The sequence below is a fragment of the Ciconia boyciana genome, chromosome 5, assembly GCF_034638445.1.
Source record: "Ciconia boyciana chromosome 5, ASM3463844v1, whole genome shotgun sequence".
Taxonomy (NCBI): domain Eukaryota; kingdom Metazoa; phylum Chordata; class Aves; order Ciconiiformes; family Ciconiidae; genus Ciconia; species Ciconia boyciana.
This window is the reverse complement of record NC_132938.1, coordinates 40,419,654-40,446,845: the sequence shown is the minus strand read 5'-3', so window position 1 is coordinate 40,446,845 and position 27,192 is coordinate 40,419,654. Positions and strand designations below refer to the sequence as shown.

The window sequence follows — 27,192 nt, the reverse complement described above, 5'->3', positions numbered from 1 at the left end:
CCCTTTCAGTAAAGAATTTTTTCCTAATATCCCATCTAAACCTCTACTGATGCAACTTGAGTCCATTTCCTCTTGTCCTATCAGTTTAGAGATGAATATTGCTAACAATTATTCCCATCAACACTTCAGTGGTGCAATGCAAAACAAATCTAGTTAAACATTGTAAAGCCAGAGTAGCTTCCTTGACCTTACTGAATTACCTTCAGTTTGTTCAACTAAATTCTCTTAATAGCAATGCATTTTACATCACCCACTAGTAGCTACTGTTTATACATAAAGTTAAAAAACCAAAGCCAACTATTTATGTTAGAGATGATATCATATTATGTTATATTATATTAGGTATTACATTTCTAGTCCTCACTTTTGGAAAGTGCTTACAATGATACATGAACTAGCATTTTGAAAAAGAACATAAACCAGATCTATTTTCCTTAATGGAAATGATGGAAGTGAGATACTGGCATTGGAATTATTGATTTGTTCTTCCTACACTTTTTATTTGTCTGCACATGTTATTAGGATACTATATTCTGATGCATACTGAAAAAGGAAATATTTATTCTTCTCTTCTGAGAATCAAAATATATCAAGAGGACATTTCACAAGAAATAAATTCTTGAAAAGTAGTCTGTTACAGAAGTGTATTTAATACTCAGAATAATCCTGTTTAACTAATCTCTGGCATTTTGAAATAAGATTCGTTCTAAAGAAAATCTACATTCTGCTCTCAGCTGTGATAGCAGCACCTCTAAATCCAATGAAGCTATTTAAGTGTAAGTGAATAAACTCTCAATATACATAAGCTGGGTTTGAATTATCGTCTTAATAAATCATTTCAAATTAGGTAAGATCTGACCTTCTGGAATGCTTTCTGGTTTTGTTAGCATCTCTAATTTATTTCTTGCTCATCTTCTTCATCCAATAGAACAATAAGCTCAACATCTGTTGTCACTACAGGGCATGTTTGGCAACATGTAACAGCCAAATGTCAATATCTAGAAAGGGTATTTCTATGAGAAATGAACCATAACATCTGTGTATGAGGCTGGTTCTTGACTCCCTTCTTTTCTGGCAACATTGCTGGTGCTGGGTACCATTGCTGGTACCCACATTGCCCATATAGGTACCTCTTCTTGGAGATTAGATGGCTTATATTTCTGTCTGATCCCTCATTCAGTAAAGGATTGGTTTTACTGTATTCTTAGAGGTCCAAATCTTCTGTCCCTTCCCAACTTCAAATTACAGTAAAAATTGGACTAATTCATGCTACAGGCAATAGGGAAAAGACATTTCCTTCAGGTCTGTTCAAGGGCCAAGGCCTAAAGACAGACATTCAGGACCAAAGACTGCAGAGAACAAGCTTGAGTCCCCAGAACATGAGATCCAACAGTAGCAGGGATGAGGGCAGTTTTTTCAGTGGAGAGCTTTTATTGCTCGTAGTTTTGAGAAAAATGTTAGTAATTATAGTACATTAAACAGCAAATTAGAGTACATTAAATGAGCATTGCTAGAGTTAAGAGGCAAATACTCAAAAGTTAAAAGAAAAAATTAGACTCAACTTGCCCATGCTGTCCTGTACATTTGTGCTACCAACACTGCATTGAGGTCAGGAAACCAATGGAAAACAACCACCACAGCAATGTGTGATAGCATAACTAAAGAGTATTATATATAACAAAACAAAACAACAAACCCCCCCCCCCCCAAATTACAGTCAAAGCTCTGTCCTAACCTCTTCCATATGAGCTAATATCATAAACGTAAGTCAGTAACATACTATTAATCTCAGTGTGTAACACATACTAATGAAAGCTCTATGTAACTGAAGAACAGTTGAAAAACACATATAGTTAATGCATTTCACAAGAACTTAACGTGTGCCATTCAGCCCGTCTAAGGCTGTTTTGTCACAGAAAAACACCTTGCAGGTCTTCCATTTTTAATATTTCTTTTCAAAGCACTGTGTTCAGCCCTTGTTTCCTTAGGTCTTCACCCAGTATGATGATTCTCCATGCCAACCTCACCTCATTTCAGCCCAGCCAAAGTTTCCCTTTCAGCCAGCCCATCAAGCTTGATTTCGCTTCCCTCTTTTTGGGCTCCTTAGTATAATTTTTAGCATTCTGGCACACGCACGTGTTGTCCCAGCTACTTTTGGATCAACCAGCTTCCTTCCTTCCCAACATGATAAAGGTGGGTGTATCAATGACAGGCTCTCCCTAGAAGATGGTATTTAGGTGCCTAGATCTGAAACTGCATCAGATTTTTGTTCAGTTCCAAGTTATAAAGTGTTCTAGTGACAAATACATTCAAGTCTCCTGACAATTCCATTTGTTTCCTAGGTCTTTTTTTAACACTTGAAAGTATGCAGACTGTCTCAAAGATAACAAACACACATTCCTAATACAAACAAACAAGTCTCATATCCTTTGCCTAAAATAAGGGAACATGAAATTTTTTTCAGAGAAAAAAAAAAAATCCCAATTTTTTTTTTAACAATAAAGCCATATACACTTCTCTCTCACTCTGGTCTAAGAAAAAGCAGAACCACCACTTTTGCTGAAGTTTTAAGCAAAAAACTAAGAAGTAAAAACAACGCATCAAGCTGATTCAGGTATCTGGCAGAGAAAATTTCAACCCCTATTGTTAAAGAATAGCAAAGTTAGGCTGAGAATGACAATAGAGTTTATAATGAAGTATGTCGGATAATCTTAATATTAGGCTGGTTAGAGTTACTTACCATTGAACAAGACTGTGTGTGACTATAAATGTTTTTTCCCCATCTTTCTGTGTCATGAAAAAATTCAAGAGCCTTGTACAGTAAATGGCTTAAATAGAAATTTTGTGCTAAAACCATGGAAGTCATTGGTACTATATGGATTTTTTTAAAAAGTTTTGGTTGCAGGACATTTTTTTAAATTTTTTTAAAGGGTATGTATTTTATGTCCCACTGACCATTATCAAGGTGACTTGATATCTGTCTTTCAACCTAGCCAAACTTGAAACATTCATCTTCAAAAATGAAGGAAAGTCATTTTTCTTCATACATTTGGATTACACAATCTGTAATAGTATATTTTAGGCTTAATACTTAACCTTCGTTCCACTGCACCAGCCAAAATTAAAAGGCAGCATATCCTACAGACCTAAACATCAACTTCTTATGCTTGTATTTTCTGCCTCCCAGTACAGACAGGTGTATAATTAAAGAACTTTTCAGACACAAAGGTAAGTGAATAATTAGCTCCCTTTTACAATCATGTGTGCAACTAGAAACAATTTTTTTTCCTGGATTTTCATTCATTTACATGTCAATTTTTTAAATCCTTGAAGATCAGCGCTTATGCTCTGTACTGTACTTCTCAGGTGAGAAGCACAGCAAAAGGACACTGGGCAAAGGTGTCTCTGAATTGCTCTACCCAACTAAACTTGGCCTTTGGCACTCCACAACCTGCAATTACTGCAATGCCAAGTGCAACAGTCCCCCTTCTTCCCAGCCTTGTTATTTCTTCAGCCATCCTTGCAAGAGCTTCCAGGCCAGAGCTGTGTGGTCCCACAGACCACCCTGTAGTAGGCTCTTTTCAGTTCCCACACTGGCAGTGCTCTTCCTTTAGCCATTTATAGAGCTGGAGTGGAAAACAGAAACAAGGGTGGGACCAGAGTCTGGCCCACAACCTAGAGCTCAGCAGGATTTTAACCTTTAAAAAAAAAATAAAAATCTACCAACAGACAGGAATCTCTGAATGCTTGACCAAAGACTCTATCAGAATTCCTGTAAAAAATTTCCCATATATTCCTCCTCACTGATCCTTAGGAAGGCATGTATTTTTGATTCACTGCATTGATAACTCCTTCTTTAGACTAGAAGGGCTTCATGACATACTTTTCAGAAAAACTTGATTTCTATACAAAGTATTTCTTTGCTTCAGTGGCTAAATTAATTTATTCAGCACTATCATCATTTGTGCCAATATCCATTGTATCAGCACACATGAAATTATTATTATGATCACTGACTTCTGAAATATAAAATAATCAAAACTTATTTTCATATCAGGATGAGGGAAGCTTATCATTCTAAATACTTTTCAAATATAGGATTTATGGTTTGTTTGGTTTTTTTTTTTTTTTTTTCTCCCCAGATTTACGTTAACTACACTATGTTCTTCTGATGGACTGTGGTTTATTTTGGCAAGTTTCACTTAAATTGATTGACTCTCAGTTTCCATCACTTGTGATCTTTGCAATTCCTAAAGTGTCAGTAAGGCTGACCAAATATAACCAGTGTAACAGAGCACAAAGTGTCTAGAGAGAGTTTCAAGGTAAGGATATAAGACAGTTTGATTTCAAAACTCTAAACATCTGTATACTGGAAAGAATGAAAATAAGCTATTTGAAAAATGGTACATCATCATTATTTATTTTACTATCTAACTTTTTTTAAAAAATAGTATTTCAAGGCTTATGTGTGATACAACATTAGGTAACTTATCCGATATAATACATTTTGTATCTGTTTAATATGCTTGGGTTCCTTATTCTATCTTTTTATATTTTAATCACTTTTTTTTCCAGAAATTTTTACAAAAAACATTTGGAATTTATAGTGATATATTTCCCACTATTAATAGTACCTCCTATATCATTACAATCATCAGTCTAACATAGAAAAATGCATGGGAAAAGGCATAAATGGTAAAGTTCAAAACTACTGAAAATTCTTGTGACATATGCATCTCCAAATTGTGTAAAAGAACACCATGTACGTCTCAAATATGGCAAACAATTTCAAGCTTTTAGCTTGTTTCCTGTGAGAAATGCTCCTCTAAAGCTAATGTCAAACTGCTTAGAAAGATGTTTTCCCTTGAGGAACTGTTACTGTAACCATGAAACAAGAAGATTTAGGACTTTTACATCAAATGATCTGAAAGAAGCCAAAAAAATGTCCATCCTGCCAGCCAAGAGGAAGAATGGAATGAGATGGCTCTTTGACATCTGCTAACTGCTTCCCTTCAACCTATAAGCAAATACCTATAGGAGGGACATAAAAAATACAGCTGAGGAACAGGCTGTTGCTGCTCCAGGTAGTTCCAGTCTTTGTAACTGCTGTTGAATTACTTGTGTCATGGAAACAGAGAACAGCTATTTGATTAATAACAAATTAGAGAAAAAAACAGCACAACCACACCACAAAACCAAAAACCAACCAACCACCTTCCCCATAGACCTTTTTTAGACAAGCCACCACTTACAAAGTTGGGCTATTGCAGTGTCACTGATGAAGAAGAAAAAGATCTACTGCATTTTATGAATTATCCTAGGGGGTCCTCAGATGTTTTCATAGACCTTGTCCCACATCTTAATTAAGAAATTGTCTCACATCCCAATCATGATTGTATAAACAGCCCTTAGCAACTACAGAAACAGTTTTTGTGGGAAAAAATGGTATTAAAAGCAAAGCAGAATACTTTTCTATTTTTCTCTTAATAAAGTTAAGTAGCTAGAAAGGAGGAACACAGCCTGAACCAGAGAACTATTGACCTGTCTCTGGACCACCACAGTGTTCCACAAGCCAATCTGGGAACATCTGACCTAGTCCATTCTCCTGGCAATCAATGATTTGCTCCGCATAAAAATAATTTCTATGCTTAGCTCTTTTCTTTTTAATTAATTTTGATGAAAGCTGATATCAGCTTTCCTTAGGTTTTAATGTCTGGAACCAATGCTAGAGCTTGCCCTCACAGTAAGACCTCCAGCTGAAAAGTTAATTTCCCCTTAAGCACTTTTTCTGCAGGGTGAACAGTATGAAGCTTATCTTACAGAGTTTATGCACCAAAAATGAAGCTACAAAAATGGTGACTTATGAAAAAAAAACAACCAAAAGATGCCTGGTTACTAACCATTTGTTCTCATTTCATTCAGGAAATAAAAGGAAAACAGTAGTGAAAATAGGTGTGTAGGGTACCTGAATTCCACAGAAGGGTCTTGAATCCAATACTTTTTTCTTCCTAATTCTCATCTGATATAGGGTAAGCTGTGGTCACATAACTTTAAAAAGATTTGAGATGATGACAGATGAAGAGATATAGTTATAGCTCTCTTCCTTTTTAAGGTTTTTTTAAAAACTGCATTCTGTCAAGGACCAGATAAAACTGGAAAGCAGAAGCAAGATAGAAAACTCAGAGATTCAATTGCTTGCTTTTACAGAATAGGCAAGAAAACAAAACAATGCTATTGCCTCTTCTTTCTGATAAGTCCTTTAACATTTTCCCTTTCAGAGTCTCTCAAATCTTTAACTACTCCTATATTATATCATCACCAATGACATCAAGAACTTAAAAAAGAAACTCAGTACTAGTCTAAACATTTTCTACTAGGCAAAAAAAATTACTTCACTCAATAGATATGAACAGAAAGATGAATAGAAAGGGATTATTTACCTCAAACTGACATAGTGCTCAAAGACCAGAAAATCTGTGCTAAATGCAACAACTCTCTCTGTAACTAGATCATCCTTTATTTAAATAAGCTAAACTTTATAAATACACCCCAAAAAAAGAAAAAAAAAAAGAAAGGTCATATTTCATGGTTTATAACATGAAAATTTTATTTGCATCTTTCAAGCAACTGGAATTAGGACAGCTGTTTGTGGGAATAACTATTGGCTTGAACAAAATCAGTGTTGTAGTTTTCCTCGTTCATGCTATTTGAGTTACATTATTCCTGTGCTTTGTGGCTGTCTACCACTAGTTCACACTTAAGACCGAAAATTCTTGGTGGAATATACTATTTCAGACAGAGATATTTGGTGAGAAATGAGGACAGAAAATGTATTTTAAAAAATGAGGGGTTTTTTCTGTTTTCTTTACGTTCCCTTTTCCTAATCCTCTCTCAAGAAGACTCAGAGCGCTAAGAAGTTTCATGATAAAGGAACAACATTTCCATGGGCTATGATTTTATAGTTGGCTTTGCAGTTGTGTATCTTCCTTATAAATATGTACTGCATCTTCAGCTAGATGAATCTAGTTGAAAAAGGAAGCAAGATTTACACTAAAATTAGTCTTCTTCAAAGTATCAGAAAGATGAGGTAAAAAGTGAAAAAGCCCACAACCAACAAAACACCTACCAAATACTGTAACAAAAGCAAAATACCCTAGCAAACATTTTGAACCATGACTATTTTTACATGATTTTTGAGGGAAATGTTGTTGTAAGATAATGTGATAATTGTTATAGTTACTTAAAATAGAATAATGCACGTATGCTTTTCCTCTAAAGGCAGCTCACTGGCTCAATAAATAATTCCCTGCATACTCCTACCTGATCACTAGCCCTGAACTTGAAGAATAAAAAACACGCAAACACCTGAGGAAGATGCATTAAAACAAAACAAATAGGTACATTATACTAATATCTCTTAATACAGTAAAGGTCAGTTCCTAAAAGACTTTATTTGCAACATGTATCCTGTCTGCACATGTCCTAAAGTCTTCACAAATAAAATTACAGGCTAGTTTTCCAGAGAGTGCTTGCCTCATACAGCAGGCAAATGGTAGGTGCAAAAAAAAGGATAGAATTAAGTTTCATGGATAGTCTCAAAACTGAGAACAGGACATAAGAATTTATTTAAAAAAAAAAAAAGGGGGGGGGGGAAAGAGTGTTAAACATTTTTTTCCAGGCAGTAGTCTTTTCACCTGTTTTTCCTATGTATTCTGGAATTGATTTTTTTCTTTCCTCATAGTAGCAATAAGAAGGTTTAAAATATGCATGATCATAAATGGATTTGCAAGGAGCACTTGGACTGTAATAAGAGTGAGAACTTACTGTCTTGCTGACGTAATTTGTGCTGATATTCATACACTGGAGTCCTTCGCTATTGCAGCAACCTCCACATCTGTAGATGGATACACATGGGGGTTTAAAGAAGGTGTTTGTAGTTGCTCCAAACTCTTTTCCCACATCCACACACACTTCACGTGGCATGCACTGAGTTTTTCTCCATTCAGTATCAATACCTGCCAAGTTATAGGGAATTTCATGTGTTATAAAGTAACTATTTAAAAATGGTACTCTCCTGCAGTAAATTAGTATGATTTTTTTTAAAGTTTAGAATCAGAATATGCATTGCTAGAGTCACACCCTTTATTCAGTGAAATACACATCTCTCTGTGTTAACTTCTAGCTACTTTTTCTTCTTCATAGGGACGTGACATATTGTCATGAAGCAGAAGAAAAGTCACAGCAGAGCTAAGAGGGAACCTAACAAGGCTGGGCAGATCTTACGGCATTCACAGCTAAAGCTGTACATGTCCTTTCTCCTATGCCTGGAGTGAGTCTCACCTTGCGAGAAGTCTAAAGAAGTACTGCACATCTCCGCAAATTAATTTTAACTGGTCTCACACAGTATTTCATTTAGATACTGTGTATTAAAAACATTAAATTTGATGCCTACACACTTAATGTGAAATTAATTTGAAGACATGTTTACTTTGTTAACTACCAGAGTATAATTTAAAGCAAAAGGTTATTATTTAGCAATTATATACACCATATGCTTTAATCTGAAAGGTGTTATTTGTGCCCAGATTATCCACGCAAATTTGGGCAAACATTTTACATCGTGTTACACAGCCTTTTGTCAAATACAATCTGACACTAAACAGCCATGAGACTTGCAGCAGTACAGGCCCCTTTATTTTCTCTTGAAGCCAGATTTTGGTAGGCTATTCAGCAAAAATGGAAATTTCACCTAATGTGTACCTTAAACTCTCCATTAAGGTACATGATTTCCAATATCATGTCAAAAAATACACCTCCTGCTATAAATCCTGTGTTTCTCTGCCTGCAAGCACTTGCTTAAACTGTAAGCTAATTATATTTTTATCCAGGCCATCTGAAACACTAAGGGGTATTGGCATATTTGTTCGAAAGCTGTTTTTTTCTGGTTTGAGCATAACATCATGACAACTGCCCTCTTGTAAAAGGAAAAAGCTACAAGTGGATTATTTGGCCTCCTAAAGCAGTAACACGTAAGAGAAGAAAGCATTACCAGCCATGACATAACTGCAGAAAATGAGCAGAAACAGTTCAATGAATCCAACTATTAGTGCCCTCTTTGCTTTACTGCAAAATTGTTACAACCTCTACAAAGCAGGATTCCTTATACCTGAAGACAAACAACTTCCTATATCTACTGAGCTGAGAAAGCAGTCTAGACCTTTCTTACAATGGATGTACCAAAAATACGTCTGCAGAGCAATTTATTTCATTATGGAAGGTTGGCTGTCAAAGATTTTATTTTATAGCCATTACATCAAATCAAACTGCTGAGGGTGGTTTACTGATGATGATTAGCTTTTAAAATATTTTTGACACAACTGATGAGCCTTCGGATTTTAATTTATTGTGTGTTAGAATGTGTTTTGTGTCCTGTACTTACTTTTCAGGATCTCTGCATTATAGTGTGCTGCGGCAAATTTCAGTGAATCATCTGATCTTGTGTCAAAGCTGGAGTGTTCCCTGTTGTGTTGCCAACCTCCTTTCCTCAACTGACATTTGAACATTTTCCAGTATTCTGGGTAAAGTACTGTCATGAGTTCATCCACACTGGACACAGACCGCAACTGCTCTTCCAGGTCTCTGCTTGCATGAGCCTGTCAAAGTAACATGCAAGATTAATTACTTTCTCTATTACACAAGGTTTGCTGGAAACTAGCCCAAAAAACAAATCATACATTGTAAAATAAAGTTGTGCTCAAAGGGGTCCTCATTACAAGAACTGCTTTTGTCAGTCAATGCCAACAGTACTATATTGACAAATACTGAAATGTTTTGCTTGCACTAATTCTTTATCATACTTGTCATTCAAAACCTCTGCGTGAGAAAGGGTCTATAGAATTAAGCCTATGCAAGTACAGTTTGCGGATTAAAACAAAATAAATGGCATTTTTCTCCTGGAAAGAAAAGTTTTCATTATATAATTTTGAATGCTTAAACCCCAAAATATTTAAATGATGTTCATGTTATGTAAGAACACATACCCTCAAAGTAACACCATTTTTGCCCATTTTCCCTTAGTCCAGGAAAACGAAAACACCCAGAAATGCAAAACCAGTGAAATTAGAAAAAGAAGAAAATAATTCATGTGATTTTGTATCTTTTTAGGGAAAATTTTAATAAGCAAATTCTCTTATAAAGCCCTAATCCTTAAATCAGTCGGAGTCAATGACATTGGTACCTTTAAGAATCTGAACTGCACACTCCCTCACTGCTACGAGTTTCAGCTGAAACTCTTCAGGACTCTAAGCACTACAGTCCTTAACTTGTTCTTTCAAGAGTAGCCTCAAATCCTGCAATCGCGCTTTCTTATTTGCTGGCTTTCACACAAACTCATTGCAATTGCATTTTCCTAAAAGACTGTGACTCAGATTTACATTCTAATTTCTCACTTATCTGGAAGATTCCTCTATCCTCTTAGATGAAACAACGTATTGCATCAAAGGACTGCTGTTATTCCCTGCATACCCTCTCTCATCCGTGAATCGCTGACTTCCCAAAGGGAAGGGCAATAAGGAGAAAGAAAAGCATCGAAGAACCTTTAGCCACCTTCTCGGCCTACGTGGCCCTTAGATGGCAGTATGAGACACAAAATATAGAGGTACACTTCGTAAAAAGCGTCTAGCAACTGGCTGCAGACTCTGTACAGGTTACTACAAAACTTTTGCCCCGAATAACAGGGCTGTAACAGTGTAAAACGTGTGTCTAAAACCAGAAACATGAAACTATAGAAATTGAAATTCAAGATTCTTTATCAAACTCCACTATAACAAAAAAGAAAATCTTTCGATTAAGTGATTTTGAACACTACACAAGGAAATTGACTGGTTCTGAACTAGCTGACCTGAACCAAAACTGCTCCTTCTCTCACAAACAACTAAAAGGTACCAAACGGGGCAGGCACTGTCGCATCCACTTCCTTACCAGGTACCAGATCCAGGAGAAACATCCCCTTAAGGCAGATTCACAGAACTCATTTCTGCAACTACAGAAGCCAAAGCTAATGCAGATGTTCAAAGTAATTTTGTACATCAAAGTGTCAGGAAGGAAAAAAAAAAAGTTTTCACTAAAGCCTCGCTAACCACAGTATCAGACAGACTACTTTGTCCTGGGAGATTTTAACAATCAAGCTATCAGTCTCGGAAACGTGCTCATTCAGGACTTTATCTCTTTTCTTGCCTCCATAAGAAGGGTCACCTCTGACTCAAGCCACCCAGCAAGCAGTACCTTGGGGCCCTGCCTTCAAATTCATTGGCAACACAGAGCATCTCGCTCCCCTGTTCTCCTTGCAGGATGACACACAGGTTCTCAGTTGGTCACAGAGAAAAATCCAAGCTGAACAAACAACTAATTCGGCCACTGTCTGCTTGCTGTCATCTCTCTCAAGAGGTGATAAGAGCAGAGTTTGAGTAGCCTCATTCCTGCCGGGCGGTTTCCCGAGAGCGCTGCATCACATGCCCCTTGAGTAACGGGAAGCAGGTCGCTGCACCCGCGCGGTGAATGCCAGCGTCGCAGATACGTGCCTGCCACGTCATGGGAATATGCGTGGCATGGGAGGTCACGGCACGGAGGTGGCATTTATATCCTGTCACAAGGCTGGATGCCAGTACTTGACGTAAAAGGCAGAGGAATGGAAACTGTGTGTAGTCATCTGGTAGCTGATCCTAGGAAATACCAGCAGGTCATGGGGGGGACATGGAAAGAGGATCCAACCAAAGGTTCACCAACCTTTGAGGAATCCCTTAAAAGCCTGTGCAGCCCACTGTAGACAAGCGATGGCTACTGTTGTTTCAGATATTCAAGGTACAGGCCTAGATCGTCAGAAAAATAAGTACTGAAACTCAAAATTACTTAGCTGGTAAGAAGCCAGCGTATGGAGCAGGAAAGAGGTTATATCTGTTAGAAATAATCTGTGTTTATGAATCCTTTTTGGTCAGGAAATCAAGTCATGTCTTTCCAGCTGGACAGCAAGTTTGGTATACACATACAAAATATGAATGAATAAAAGTCAAAACATGAAGAAATTAGTGGCTTTAATAAAGTATTGTATCTAATTTAATAAAGTATTGTTTTCAAATGCATTTCTTCCTGGATATTCCATGGGCCAGAGTGCCATGTGAAGGATAGAGAATACTGCCTACAACATGAAGTGCTCACTTAGTATGAACAAAAATAAAACAATTTCTGGAGCAGATATATAAAATTACTTTTCTTAAAAAATGAATAATCATTATTGCATCTGAATTATTTTGTGCTTAGTTTAATAAAGCCATTTGCTTGTAAAGATGGCTTAAATCTGAACTTACAAATACACTGTGGAAAACCAACCTGGATCACTAGAGGGCTTTTGTTCTCTCCCCTCTTCCAATTTAGCAAGAAAAGAAGAAAATCCATGCATGTATACCAAATACAGTACATGCAGAGCCCAGAGTCAGGAGGAAAAAAATAGAAAATACATGTTGATTTTTCAATATGTTTCCAATATTACCTTGACACACTGATCAATGTTCTCTTGCTAGTATATTCACTGTAAGTCTATGAAAAGTATGTATTTTTGAACTGCAGTAAATTACTCTCATCTGTGTTAAACTGTTTAAAAGAATGTAAGTGTAGGGAGCTTGTGGAGTGATTTAATTTTGTACAACGGCCAAACTTTATTATTGACATGACCATCAAACTAAATCTTAAGTTCTGGTTGATCAGAAGTGTGCCCTGCACACAGCAAAAGCATCAGATCATTAAGGATTGTTAAAAAGAGTTTGTAAATTTTTAAGAGAGGAATGCAACTGCTCTGTAAATATAATAGTTGTCTGGCAACATTTTTTATTTTGTCCAAATTTTGGTTAATTTCACAAAAATATACTGTCTCGGTCCCTACCTTTTATCTCAAATTCTTTGCTCTTTCTTAATTGTGCATTGGCTTTTAGTGTAGGACACAGAAAAAAAACCAACCTAAAACCTCAAGATGGTTTTGTAATGGAAATCCAGACTTCAACAACTATTTAGAATTTATGACAAGACACAAAAAGTAACATCAACAAAAATGTGCTACAAATCAGAGGAGCTCTAATTTTTTATTAATTTTATGCAAGCCCAGATTAGTGAAGTTTGGAAAGAAATACTGTTTGTAGATGCAATTACTGTCACCAAGCTAGTTATTCCCAAATGTAATCTTAAATTAAAAAACCAGACTAATCAAAACTAAGTAATTGTTTTATTGCCTGAAAGTAAGATAACATTAAAAAATGGTTTGATAAGAGAAATTCTGCAGCTTTTAGGACCAAAGTAAGCTTTTAAATAACTGTAAACAGTCCATTGATTTTCACATGAATCAGTTGTGGTGCACTCCACATGAAATCCTGGATCAACTGCTTAACATTTTACTGGCACGACATTCTGGGATTTATGTTCTACATCGAGAAGGAAGCAGGAAATCAGTGCCACCAATGCCTGCAGAGGAAGGAGTTTTCTCTGTCCCACATTTTCTATTTTCTTTGCTCTTTTAAGTCAGTTAAGGGGTTGGATTTTGTGCCCCCCCCCTTTTTTTTTTTTAAAACCACCACCACTCCCTTCATAAGTGTTTATTGCTGTCCTTTGGTTGGCCATTCTACTGTTTTTGTCATTTTTACGTATTATCAATGTTGTCCTGCGTGATCACCTAAAAATACTAGAAGCTACAGTCTGGAGAAAGACTTTAACTAAACCTTTGACTAGCCAATCTATACAATCAATACAAGACGATAGATGATATTGAGCAAAATAACAACTTAAAAATATAAGAATGAATGGTGAATACAGCAAAGATAAGCTTGCTTCATTTCACTTCTTCCACCTTATTTCCCAAGGAACAGCGGAAATGACAAATACACATATAAATAAAGTAGTAAAACTTGATGACAAGCTCTCTCTCGCTATTATTTATTTAACTTAGAAACATTTTATTCTATCAAAGTATGTTTTTCACAACGTGGCTTTCCACTATATGGTAAGTCCAGTTTTTCAGAAAATTATAGCTTACAAGGGGAGGGGCAGGATACCAAATAGACTCTATATCCATTAACAAAAGCAAATCTATAATAGATTTTCCATGCATTACATTATTTGTCTTTCCCATGTCCCCAGTGTCTGCCTCTATTATTAATAACAAAGGTCAGAACACTTAATATTTGGCAGCATGCTTGACACATAATTGATGGTGCAATGTGCTATAACGGTACTTTACGCATCTGCTCCGATTATAGTTGTCAGCTCATTTCATTTTCAAGGATTTTGTTGACAATTCTTAATACGAAAATGCTGTCTATAAACCCGTCAATTTTAATATGCTTATATACCGTATTTATTGACTGACTGACATGTATTAAAAACCAAGTAGTTAAATTCTAATGTTGAAACAGCGTGCAAGCAAACGGAAATATCGCAAAAGAAAAGTATGTATAAACACTTCACTTGCATAATATTTTATTGTAGTTTTCATGTATTTCAGCACTAGGTTTTTTGCTAGTTGATGACAGTAAGAAAAGAAAATATCCTATTTAAATATCTTAGCTGTAGTTAATAATTAAATTCAACTTTTTTATCCACCTCTACAATCATGCTAGAATAGCCCTGATTTTTATCTCATATGCACCAATTTGTCACCAGTAAAACTGAATGACTGTCTGCAGTTGCAAACTTTTAAGTTACCATTCAATATAGTAACAAAGCAGTGCCTTACAGAAGTGAAACGGTAACAGCGAGCATAATTTTTTATTTCACGTTACTTTAAATAAGTAGTAAGATCACTGCAGTTAATTTGAACTAAATCAAAACATCATAAGAGCAGCAGAGATTAGAATAGGTCTCTGCTCCAAAGAGTTTACCAAGCACGTCAGACAAACATAACAAGTAAGAATGAAAGTATAAAATAAATAAAATGGTCTGAACTATATTATGCTTTAAGTGATCTCTATTCATTCTGGCATTTTAAATAGTGAGCATAACACTAGGCAAAGAAAACAAATAAATGGGGGGGTAGGGAAGAAGAATGTACAAAGTGGATAGGCAAGGAAAAATAAATGAATTTGAGGAGAGATTTGAAAGAAAATTTGTTAAAAAGGAAGAAAAAGACATTGGCTATGAGGATAAGCTCAGGACTACAGAATTTTCACTTCCATATTATACATCACATTTTTTTGCTTTTGCCTGGAACATTTTTGGTGAGGAAGATGCATAAACTACTAGGTAATCAGTGTTTAAGCTGAGGTAGGTAGCATAAAATTTCCATTTTAAGGGAAATCAAATTTTTATGCAAGTCAGCATTTTTCAGATAACATTTTATTTAAATATTCTTAGAAAATGCTGAAAAAAATATGCAAGACTATAGATTTGCACAAAAGCACTTATGTTTGGTCCTTCAGTCAAACATTTAGCTGCTACCAAGGTTCTGAAACACACTCCTTGGCTGGTGCTTATTCCTTAAGTACCTGCATTCCTGAATGGTTCTCAATATCCCCTAATAAAATGCCAACATTTTCATACATTCAATAGGAATTACTTATGAAAATACCTTTTTTTGAGCTGAGTCTGATTTCCCTGGGAACCAGAGAGAGAGAAAAATCATTCTAGTTGCTTTCTAGAGCAACTCCCTGCTCTGCTGACTTTAGAAGCTTGTCTTAGATGGCCAGTTCTACCAGGTTTCTGTGAGCCTGGGCAATTAAGACATTGCTGTAGGTGACACAGTATCCAATACAATTAGAGATAGTAATGCCACAGTGCCATGAGAGAAATCCATACAATCTAGACATGCATGCATGTGTGCATAGAAATGGGAAAAGGTGTCAGTAAACACCATTCCTGACTATGATGGAAAGCAGTTTTGAGAAAGAGGTTGGCAGCACCTTAGCCAGACCCTGAATATCTATGACCTTTTTTGAAGCAATTTCACAACCAGATTATAGTAACAGAAAAAGGTTTGTTCTCATGTGCTTCAGCCCAATCTTTGAAATTTGCATTGTTCCACAGCAGTAGTCTTCAACTTGTGGTCATAAATCTCTGCAGACTATTTCTAAGAATACAGCAAGTTGTAATGGCAAAATAAAATACGAAAATCAAGCCCGTTATCAATAGACTCAATTCACTATTCAGGAGCTTGCACTGGATGAGCCCACAAATTAAAGGTCAAAGGCTGCCCAGCAGTCATGGAAATCTGTGGGATAACCATTTGCTGTTTAAGTGCAGCTGCATCTGGATTCTTTAGCTGATTCAAAGACTCATACTGAAGCTTCCAGCTAACATTACAAATAGGTTGGGAATCAATAAGGATTTGGATTATTGCTGCCAAAAGGCTTACATCTGATTAAATCTTGGAGACATCAGGCAGTGCAATCTGTACCAGACAAGATTTGTGTGTTATTTTCTTGGTCATCCGCAGCTACAGTGATCAGCGGTGCCAAATGTGAGGATCACTGTGGATGACCAGATGCATGACCAGAAGAAAGGGGAAACCATTTATAGGTAAAAAATATTTGTAAAGTGAAAATAAAGGACTACATTGTGATGAAGGCTGGGTTATTAAGGTGGCTAACAGACACAGCGATCCGCCGGAAAGGAGACAGCTAGCAGCACGAGAACACCAGTGCCCTTTGCAACACAACCACTGCAGCCTGCGAGGTTCTGGTGTCAACTGCGTGTGCCCTGACTACGAGGCATCTGGGCTGACACCACATGGCAGTTCTGTACAATTTAACACGTTATAAAAACAATATGTTCATTTTGAATACTTTTAAGCATCTTTTAACTAACGTTGAGGAAAGTGAACCATGCATTTCTGAAAACTTCAATATATAGAAATTGAACTCCAACTAAAAATTCTGGTTATAAGATCTTACTCTCTCAGAAAATGATTAAACGCCAGTTAGGCAATTTTTTTTTTTAATGGTTTGAATATTGCTGCTGTTTTAAAAAGCCTGCAACCTTTTGTTTTCCTTCCAACACTCAGATGTATCTCATTAAAATCGGTACACAAGAATAAACTACCGGGCCTTTATAAGAAGATTGTTTATTTTCAGGCTTTACTGAGCTTTCATTGGTATTATCATTACTTTTATTAGCAACCGCCTTTAGCTTTGTCAGTAAAAGCAAACAAATATGGCAACAGTTTTTGAAGACAACTATTAACATGGTAACACTGCAATCATCTGTCACCACTTCAGCAGATGTAACACAGGCAGTGAGAATTAAAAAAGCTTCTCAGTATCAAGTGGAGATTTACTAAGTGGAAAGGTAAGGGACAACCCCTTTATTTTAGTCTGAATGCCAGCCCATTCTGAGATGCTGCTTGAGCACAGCACATGTGCTATGCAAAGACATCCTAGACCCTAATGAGTTAGTGAGAAGTAAGAGTTCTGGCCAGGTATCAAGTGATGGGCTTCAAAAAGGCAGTAGGTACAGTTTTAATGTAATGTTTTCTATTCTATGGGTCAACAGTACATACAAAAAGGTTTCACTAAGAGCTGGAACAAGAAATTGCACGTTCTTAGGAACATTTCTGAGTTATGCAGAACACATAGGCTACATCATATGGGGTGTTCTCACTGTGATAAGAGTATTTAGTTTTCAGTTCAACTCTCTTGTTTATTCTTGAATTTTTAACAATGTGGCCGTTTATAGGACAGAAGGATTCCAAGAACATGTCACCTCTTATCATTGTTGTATAATTTCTCTCACTGCTAAGTAACTTTCCTTTTCACCGAGTTTTTAAATCACTATTTGAAGTCCTGAGCAAATGTAATTAATCTGTGGTCTAAATATTTAGCAACAGGTCACAGAAATTTCTTTAATTAATTATACTTTTAAAACAGTTCTTAAAATAAATAATTTCACAGGCCTTGAAACAAGTTTCAATTAGATTTCAAAGAAAAAGTTGAACTTTATTCCTAAACAAATGTCTTAATCTAATAGGACATGATTTCTGTATTGTTAAACAAGCCTTGCACAGTTTACAGATCTGTACAGAAATATTAATTAGAAGACCACCTACCTTGTCACATTGCCTATTTCAACAAATATCCCAACTATAAACACAATGCACTACTTCAAACTCAACAAAAAGCTAAAGAATAATGAGCAAGTTATAATACGGCAATTCCAGTTGCAAAATCTTTGTTTTAAATTATTACAAACAAGTTTTGTCTATATGAAAAAGGAAACAAAGACTCTTGAAAACCTGTGCATTTTATTAAGTTTTAGAGTTTTGAAGTGTATGCCATTAAAATTATATATATTATTATCTGATTATTTTATTTAGCATCACGTTTCTTAAGTTCATTTTACACAAGTCATTAAAAAAAGTGTATTTGGTAACTTAAAGTAAAATGCCAGACTAACACATCACCCAGCTAAGCCTTTGGTAACTAAGGTATTAAATTGTGAGATTTCATTGATAAACAAAATACCAGAAGAAGCTTTTATTTTTGTTGCCGAAGTATTACCCAAATATTTTATGTAAACGTTCTTTGCTAACATAGACAAAAGACACAAGATCATCTGAATTTCGTTAGCCTAAGGCAGGCATGAAATGCAAAGGACCTGCTACCCACTGCCCACTTGTGTCTACCCTGATAATCTGGGTTTGAAATTTGTTCCATCCTAAAATCTGTGCGGAACATCCTTTGGATCACCATTTGACATCTGTTACAGATATCATAAAGAAGTTATACAGAAACAAAAACACTTGTTCAGACATTGAGCTTATAATACGTTTTGCCTTGCCCTTTGATGCTGTAGGAAAAAATAGCCAGACAACAGAGAAAAGCACTATCCAATCTTAATCCCCAAATTCCAAATGGATTAGAACAGTACAAAGAGAAGAAGATTTATTTTCAAGCCTTTAAGTACAACGTTACATTGAAAGCATTTTAAAAATAAAAGACAGTAACAAAATCCTTCACCCATACACAAAGCCATAGTGTTCCATTAAGAGCAAATTATTTAAACCCAAGAAAATACAGTGCTTTAACACATCAATATTTGAGAACTATGGAATAGTGTGGCATGGAAGAATACCATTTTATTCTTCCTATGTTTGAATAGCCTGTATGAGCTGCACACTTTCAGGTACTGCAATCAGCAGCTGAGGTATTCCTCTCTACAGAAAGGGTAAAATGACGTAAGGCACACCTTTGTTTTCCCTGATGGACTAACTTTGTTGCAAACTACAATATAAAAGATCAGTAGTTCTGTGGAGATGTCAGATCCCCTCTGAACTATGGGGAGGAAAAAATAAAAAACAACAACTGGTTTTGATCACAAAAAGAGAAGTAATGCTTGTGTATCACTGAAGGAGAAAGTTTATTGTACCATGTAAAACCTGACAGGTATTAAGAGATTTGTCAGCAAGGCATGAGATGGGGAAATGCAAAAGAATCCTTGAGAATGGAAAATCCAAGAACTAGATTGAGACTTGGTCACAATTCCCTTTCATGCAACCAAATCAGGAGAAATATATGTCGCCCATTATTTTTGGCTTAAATTATTCTGAATAGTGTATTGTACTGCAATGTTACTTAAAAAGGGTCAGAGAACATCAGCAGTATTAAACTGGATCCTAATTTATACTGACAGGACACTGAGTAATCCAATGCTGAACACAGTATGTTATCAGAAGACTTTTTGAAGAAGGCTTGACTGCAGAATGAAGTTTTTGCAAGAACAGATTTACAAAATATGCCCTGAGCTATCAACTTCCACTGGATTGCAAGAATACGTGTAATCTCTGATGGAAGGTATAATATTGCACCTTGAAATCCATGATAGTTGCCATTAGTTGAAACTTCCCCTATACCACCTTACTGAGTTGCCTGCATTCTTATCCAGGCCCAGAAACTAATGAAAAAGAACACAGATTTATAGGGCTTATATATGTTAAAGGAGGTATACAGAGAGCAGAAGAAAGGGGAACAGAGGTTCTAGTTACTCAAAGTCTCTGGAAAGATGTAAGGAAGATGTTTAAAATTAAGCTAAGCACTTGCATAAACCTTACTGTTATACTGAAATATTTTCTTATGTTAAGCTTCTCATCCGCTCTTAAAAGTAGACAATTATTTTATGAAAAAAAAGTTTTGTATCACTGCATTTTGTATTCACCTGGTCACAGAGTCTTGAATAGAAGAACTTTAAGTAAAAAAACCCAGGTATCAGGTTTGTGAGGTGAAAATGGGAGTGAGGGAAAAAAGAGATAAGGGAGTAAAAGTTGGTTAGTACCAGGATAGTGCAACCTAACACCCAGTCTCAGGCTCAGAGCACCCTGAGGTTTTATTCTTCAGAAGCAAAGGTACACATCTCGAGATGACAGATTCTAATACAAAAGGAAGAAACAATTAAATCAAAGCAAAGGGCTCTAGACTTTCTGAATAAAATAGATCGTATCATATTAGTCAGTTTCCTCAAAATAAAAGGTTCCAGAGTTTTTTGAGATTTTAGCAGAAGAAAGTGTCAAAGCAGGAGAATTTATGCAGAAAAGAATTTTCACATTGTCTAGCACTACCAGAACCCCTAAAGAAGTGCTTTTTCAAGCATATGAAACCACTTCCCAAAGTCAATCTGCAGAGATTATTTATAATGATTTGCATATAAAACCATGACGGAGTTATGTGCACACAAAATTAATGTAGTAGAAGGATTCCTTTGACTTTTTTCCCCAGCAGCTTATTGTGTGTACCATGAAACACACACACACATCTTTGCAGGATCGCAGTCCTGGAAATTGGAATTTTGGACATACACTTGTTAATACCAAGAGCCCATTGTAGTCACTGAGGTTACCATTTACAGGACCAGACCATGAAACAATTTCTGTCTGTTCCTGCGCACGTTTCTAGCATTTCTTTTACTGAGAACTGCAATTTCCTCAACGCTTTGAGACAGCAGCTCTTTTCAAACAAAGTAGATTCAGACGCATGTCCCATTAGAGTAACTGGCAGTAAGAATGACATTTCTGGTATGCTGAATTAAATTTTGTTTCAAAAGAAAGTGTTTTGTTTATTTTCAATTTCGTTTGAACTAGGATCGCAAAAGAGGGAAAAAATGTAAATGAATTAATTTTAAGAACATTTTGTTTCATATTGAAATAGTGCTCTCCAAAACAATTTGGAGAGCAATTATTAATGTAGCTTTATAAGCATGTATGGCAGATGCTGTTATATATTTTTATTAATTTACCTGGAGGTTATTGCTGACATCCCACACAATAATCTCTCTTACTGTCTTATGTTTCTGAAAAGTCACATAACTGTCACCCTATATTATTAGGGACAAAAATAGAACAGTATCTATTAAACTGTTTTCGCTGAGAAGGAAAGGAACAAAGAATGCAGAATTTTGCTGTTCCAAAAGACTCAGATTTTAAAAGTGTAGCCTTAATATGTCTCTGCAATTATTCGCATTTGTCATTTGGATCAATTAGAACTTTAACTATGGCATATTTGGGGTTTTTTTTGAGATGTCATTAAAATTGACTGTGCCTTTAAACAAATGTGCCCGAATGCTATGGGTACAGCTAATCACAGGCACAAAGGCCCACTCAAGGTCAGGCTGCAAGTTTGTCTCTAATTGCCCAGTTATACATTCCTTGTTCACCCAAATCTTCTACTGACTTCAATGAGATTTTTGTTTAGTGAGGATTACAGGGTTTTGCCTCCTAGCTTAAGTATTGCATCTATACATCACTGTGTCCAGTATGTTTCACTCCCTATGGTCACAGTATCTGTAGTTTTACTAGCCCTAAATATCATGTTGAGCTTTTTAGGTCTTTCACCCTCCCAAAGCCTTAAAACTCAGTTTTCCTTTTGTCATACTTGACTTTCTTTTGCTCTTCCACGGTCAACATTATGGGACTTTGAAAATTAGTTTTCAAAGCAGTCAATGTTTGTCCCACTGCTGCTATATTTTTCATTTCAAACATGCTAATTTGCTTTCAAAACCTATTGAACTAACTACTGTATTAGTCATTCTGCTAAAACGCAAAGACAGCATTTTTCCTACCCCAAAGTCTTTCTCTTAATTTCTTGGTCACATTTCAGCTCCTTATGAAAGCAGTCTGGTGATTTTTAGATGATCTGACCAATGCCCATAATAGCTTTTGTTGACTTCTCTAAACATTTTTGCCTGTCACAGCACGTTTGTGTGATTAATTATCAATTCCAATGTATGACTAATTCTCAATTCAAATTTTTTTTAGATGTTTACATCATGTCACCTGCAGTCCTTCCTTAGTTTACCCCACAACATATGTTCATAAAACATATTTTCATCATTATGCAAACACTACAATCTAGACAAAGTGCATGCTTTCATTTTTTATCAGACCAGATGTATGACTCAAAGGCAAGGGTGTTTCTATGTTGTCAGTTTAGGCCTGTTGGTCTCTTCCTCACGCAGGCTGAATGCATGAGGAAACCCAGACACAGCTGACAAGACAGCTCACTCAAGGGCGTGCTTCTACCAGTGCAAACACAAAACGCCACAAGTTCGTCTCCAGCGTATCCCAGCTGGGCGGGCACCGACAAAGCCCTTCTGCCAGCTCCCAAAGCACGCAACGGGCACCTGCAGCATTACGCTCTGCAAACACCTTTCCAGGGGGCTGAAACATACACTTTGACTATTTAAAAAACAAAATATACTCAAAAAAACAATAAAAAAAATTTCCTCTGAACTGAAGGACCCTCCAAAACAACAAAAAAGTAATTATGCCTCAGAGACGTTCTATGGAAGCCAAGAGGACCCATATAAACTGCTATGCCAAGTGCGTGTGGTCAGCCTGCTCTGGGCAGCATTGACAAGGGTTGACCCATACTCAGGCGGCCTGGGGGCTAGAGTTTGCTCTCTACTACAGTCTACAAAGACCGCCTAGATATAGCCTTTGCTTTCTTAAGAAATACCATGTACATGAGATACATATGGTGCAATCATTTTCAAAATCTTGATTAACTCCTAATGCCTCCCATAGTAATGCCTGGCACATGGACTCCCTGGAAAGTGAAAACAGATCAACGAAATCAGAAGATAACACATGTAATTTACAACACGGTAAGTCCCCATGCAGGTCATACCACGGGGAAGCCAAGCACTTTCAGGGTGCTACAGTTTAGTCTAATAACTTTATTGATCCATATTAATTTTCTGTTGTGTTTCTCAAGGTATTTACCAGATAACTTTTTAGGACATGGGCTTTTCCTCAATACTTCCTCCCAGGCAAGGGCTTTGTGAAAATGTAGCTACCTCAAGCTCCCTGACCAGCTATATTCTAAACTTTCTGCTGGATTAAACAGAAAAGTGTTAATGCTGAAAGACTTTCCACATCACAGACTCAGCCTCTGCTACTGCAAGCATTTCAAGCAAAATACCAAAAAGAACCCAACCAGAGCTGTCCAGGTAGAAAGCCATGCACTTACTGGTCTTTCCATAAGAAAACGTTACTTGACTGTCTCACACCCTCTCAACTCCCTCACGCTTCTCATCCTCTCTCAGGTCCATACTGTCTATACTAAAGTAATGTTCTCAGTGATATCTTCTCCACTGTTATAACAGAACAATTTTATATAAAGGTAGAAAAATAAAAATAAAATCTGTGTTAGAGAAATACATGGGCTCCATAATGCATTGTCAAGAAGAAACAACTATTTTTTCTATCAATCGGAAAGATGCACTGGTGAGCACTGAACATTTTGATTATGTTAAACATCTAGATTTTAAAACATAAACCAGTACACAATCACTGCTCAAGTTTTGTAGTTTCTCTGATATCACTATGTGAGTGATCAGAATACTATGTAATGGGGTCCACTTTCAAGGTTACATTACATTTCAATATAGTGTGAAACAGTCACTGCCAATCAACATACGCACCAGTATTTTTCATGCTTGAAAAGCACATGTGAGTCAGGAGATTTTATCAGCTATTTACTTTAAATGCAAAAGAGCACTTAACTCCTACTGACAAATAAGGGACGCAAACTCAGTGCCGAGTTTGGGACACTGCCACAAGGCTACAGTCAACAGGTGTTATCAGGTCTGGACCACATGCAGAAACAGTAGTTAACTTTTGGGGGTTCAAGCACCAGCCTGACCATTGTACTCTTGTCCCCCTTGGCATATACAGTAGCAGTAGAGCATACAGCTACTTGCCAGATGATGCACAGATCAGTAGATGCTTGCTGGCTTTACATGAGAACGTCTAAGTCTCCTTCAGTATCATGGTATTGTGTCACATCAAATAAGGGATGCTGGATAACAAGAACTGGTAGATTGATTCAGTTCAAAGGCTAGGCTGCTGTAACTTAAATGAAAGATGTATTACCTTGCTATTCTGTCTGTAAGCAATATGGACCACACATGCAGAGGGTATGAATCAGTACTGGACAATGCAATTTTTAGTAGGTAAGTAGCCCTACCAAGTAAGTGCACATTTTTAAACTGAATTTAAAACCATATCTTTTCTGTGAATTGAAATTCTTGTGTGGCTTATTTTGACCTTTCAGTAAAGCCTGCACTGAGCCATGGTAGTTTGTAGCCCGCAGACAGAACAGAAAATACTTTCCTTCTGAAGCGTCCAGGTATTTCTCTTCCATTCTCAGCCTTTTTCAGATTTGTAACAAATGTTTGTCATTTAAGGACGGATCCCTGTTCTCTGCAACCATATGTGGTTGGCTTCCTGAGCTTAATTCCAACATTCCCTCAGAGCATTCCTTACATGAGATGCCTAAAACTCCTCTCAACAGTCTTTAGACCAAATGACACATGCATTAAAGTCTCTCAGCCCCGACTGTCTATACAACGATGTTATTTGCACCTACCGATTCTGCTCACAGACAGACTCCAGTACTGCCAAACTCAGCACCTTTCTTAGGGCGAAACACACTTTTGTGTGTTTGTGGTGAAGATAGTTTTGTGAAGGTAGTTTTGAAGAGCACGTGGACATTCCTTATATGAACAGCAACACTGCATGATACTCTCTGTTTACAAAATTAGGATTCAAATAGTAACTGCAGGGAATACATGGGAAAGGGAGCAATACTATAAGTCTTCAGTTCCTACAGCTTGCCCAGTGGCAACACAAAAGACCACACTCACTAAAGCCCTGTCTCAGTTCTTTGAGATAGTCATGTCAGGCAAACATCACTGGCAGGCACGATTATACCTATTTAGTAATACATCCAAACTTGAAGCAACAGAATTTCTGGGAAAAAAAACCAAACAAAAAGCACCCTGTAACAGACTATACTGATATTCCTGATAAAAAGCTTTAAAATAAATAAAATAAAAATAAATATTTAGAATAAAATGAAATTAAGGTAGAAGTTACCCTTGTTATTAAATCCTGAATCAGGAGGTATAGCATATTACAAAGACGTTGATTTGCCATTATATTTAAAGTGATTGCCTCAGGATTTATACTTAGTCATGTCTTCAGAAAACATGAGCTATCCTAGATAGAAATAGATGTCAGAAAGTGTACACCCAGACAGAAAATATAGCACATTATTCTAAATAAATAGTTTGCTTACAATTTTTTTCAAAGGAATATTAAATAGACAATGCAGTATAGTTAAATCCAGCAATAGTATAAATGGCACAAATGAATATATAGTTTTGTATAAGCTCTTTCATAACTTCAGATTTATCACAGATATATTAATGAGTCACATTTTCATTATTTCAGATATATTAGTGGGTCGCATGGAAATATTTTTTATGTGTAAAGGATGGACAATGTGTGGGAAGAGTTAAAGAATTGGGAAATATAATTTTCATTGAAAATGTCTCCCAAATGTAGCTAAAATAGGTAAAAGTGGCCTAAAACCTGAAATGAGTGGCTATTGCTTATTTTTATTCATGTACCTGACTGCCTTACAAAAGGACATATTTTCCAAATACAAGAAAGTATTTAGCTCCTCTGAAAAAAAGTGTTACAGAGACATGGGTTTAGAAGCCAAACTTTTATGATATTGCCAGTGTTTGTAGCTTATACTGAAAGTCCAGTTTCTGGGACTCAGGCAGTTACAAAAAAATAATGTCTAAAATATACTTAACATCTCCTGATAGTGGGCAACAGTTTTAAAAACCAAACCTTAAAGGAACAGAACCACACAGAAAATTAATCAAATTTTTGCTTCTTCTATTTTATACCTGACTCCCAATTTCTACTTATTTCAATACAGCAGTAATGCTCTAAGCATCCAGCATTCAATACTCCAAATGAAAGTCTAGAGAACAGATGCCCCTTAACACATGAGCAGTTGAACTGAATACTGAAAACTGCAATCTCTAAAAGGGGAATTTTTTTTTATTATCATTTATTCTTTTAAAGAACAAGAGTTGGTAAAGTTTATTACAGGAATACATTCTTTCTCCTGATATGCATGTTTATAAAAAATGAACATGCAGAATACAATGCAAGTTATTAATTATACTGAGTTAAGCTGTCTGCATTTGAAGAACAGATGTTAAGAACAGATTGAGAAAGCTAGTATCTGGAAAATTTCACCCCACAAAGGAGATACTTTATCTTGAAAGACAGGTGAACTTTACCACAGACACAATTTACACAGACAAATTATAATTTCTCAACAAATGAAAAATAACACTGATTTACATTTCATTTTTAAAGAAATGACAAAAACTGGACAAGCTTCCCATTCTGTCCCTTGCATTGTTTTTGAGTGTGTGTTATGGGACTCCTCTCAAGAAATGCCCCCTCCTACTCCTTCTCATCCTTCCCCTGGATCCTCAGTTTTAACATCTATTTCTTTGGGATTTCATCTTCTCTCCTTCAATATTGACTCAAGAGTAGTGTTTCACTTTCTGATCTCATCCCCTTGGATATCATCAGGGAAACCAGAACTCCTATAACTGAAAGGATTAATGGCAGTAGAATAGTGGTCTCCTTATCAAGCCTAAATACAAAAACTGGAAACTGAAGAACAATAACTCAATTTTACAGCAACATTCAAGGTTTTGACTTTTTTTGACATTTTTTACATCCGCACATTCCCCACTGGAACATGGGGAATTAATTTGATGGTTTCTAAAAATGGGAATGCATGTGTGTCTCTCTATGTGCCTCCCCCCCCCCAAATTATAGTTTGCATAAACCAATAA

At 36.3% G+C, this 27,192-nt stretch overlaps 1 protein-coding gene across 1 annotated transcript in view; it reads right to left on the bottom strand.

The window, feature by feature from the left end:
- The window catches only part of VEGFC (vascular endothelial growth factor C), an 80,155-nt gene that overhangs the window by 13,068 nt on the left and 39,895 nt on the right, over positions 1–27,192 (bottom strand). Inside the window, exons 2-3 of the mRNA XM_072863030.1 lie at positions 9,440–9,653; positions 7,825–8,015 (exon numbers count right to left, since the gene is read on the bottom strand). Of these exons, the coding sequence (XP_072719131.1) occupies positions 7,825–8,015; positions 9,440–9,653 (405 nt within the window). The remainder of the gene's footprint in view (positions 1–7,824; positions 8,016–9,439; positions 9,654–27,192) is intronic.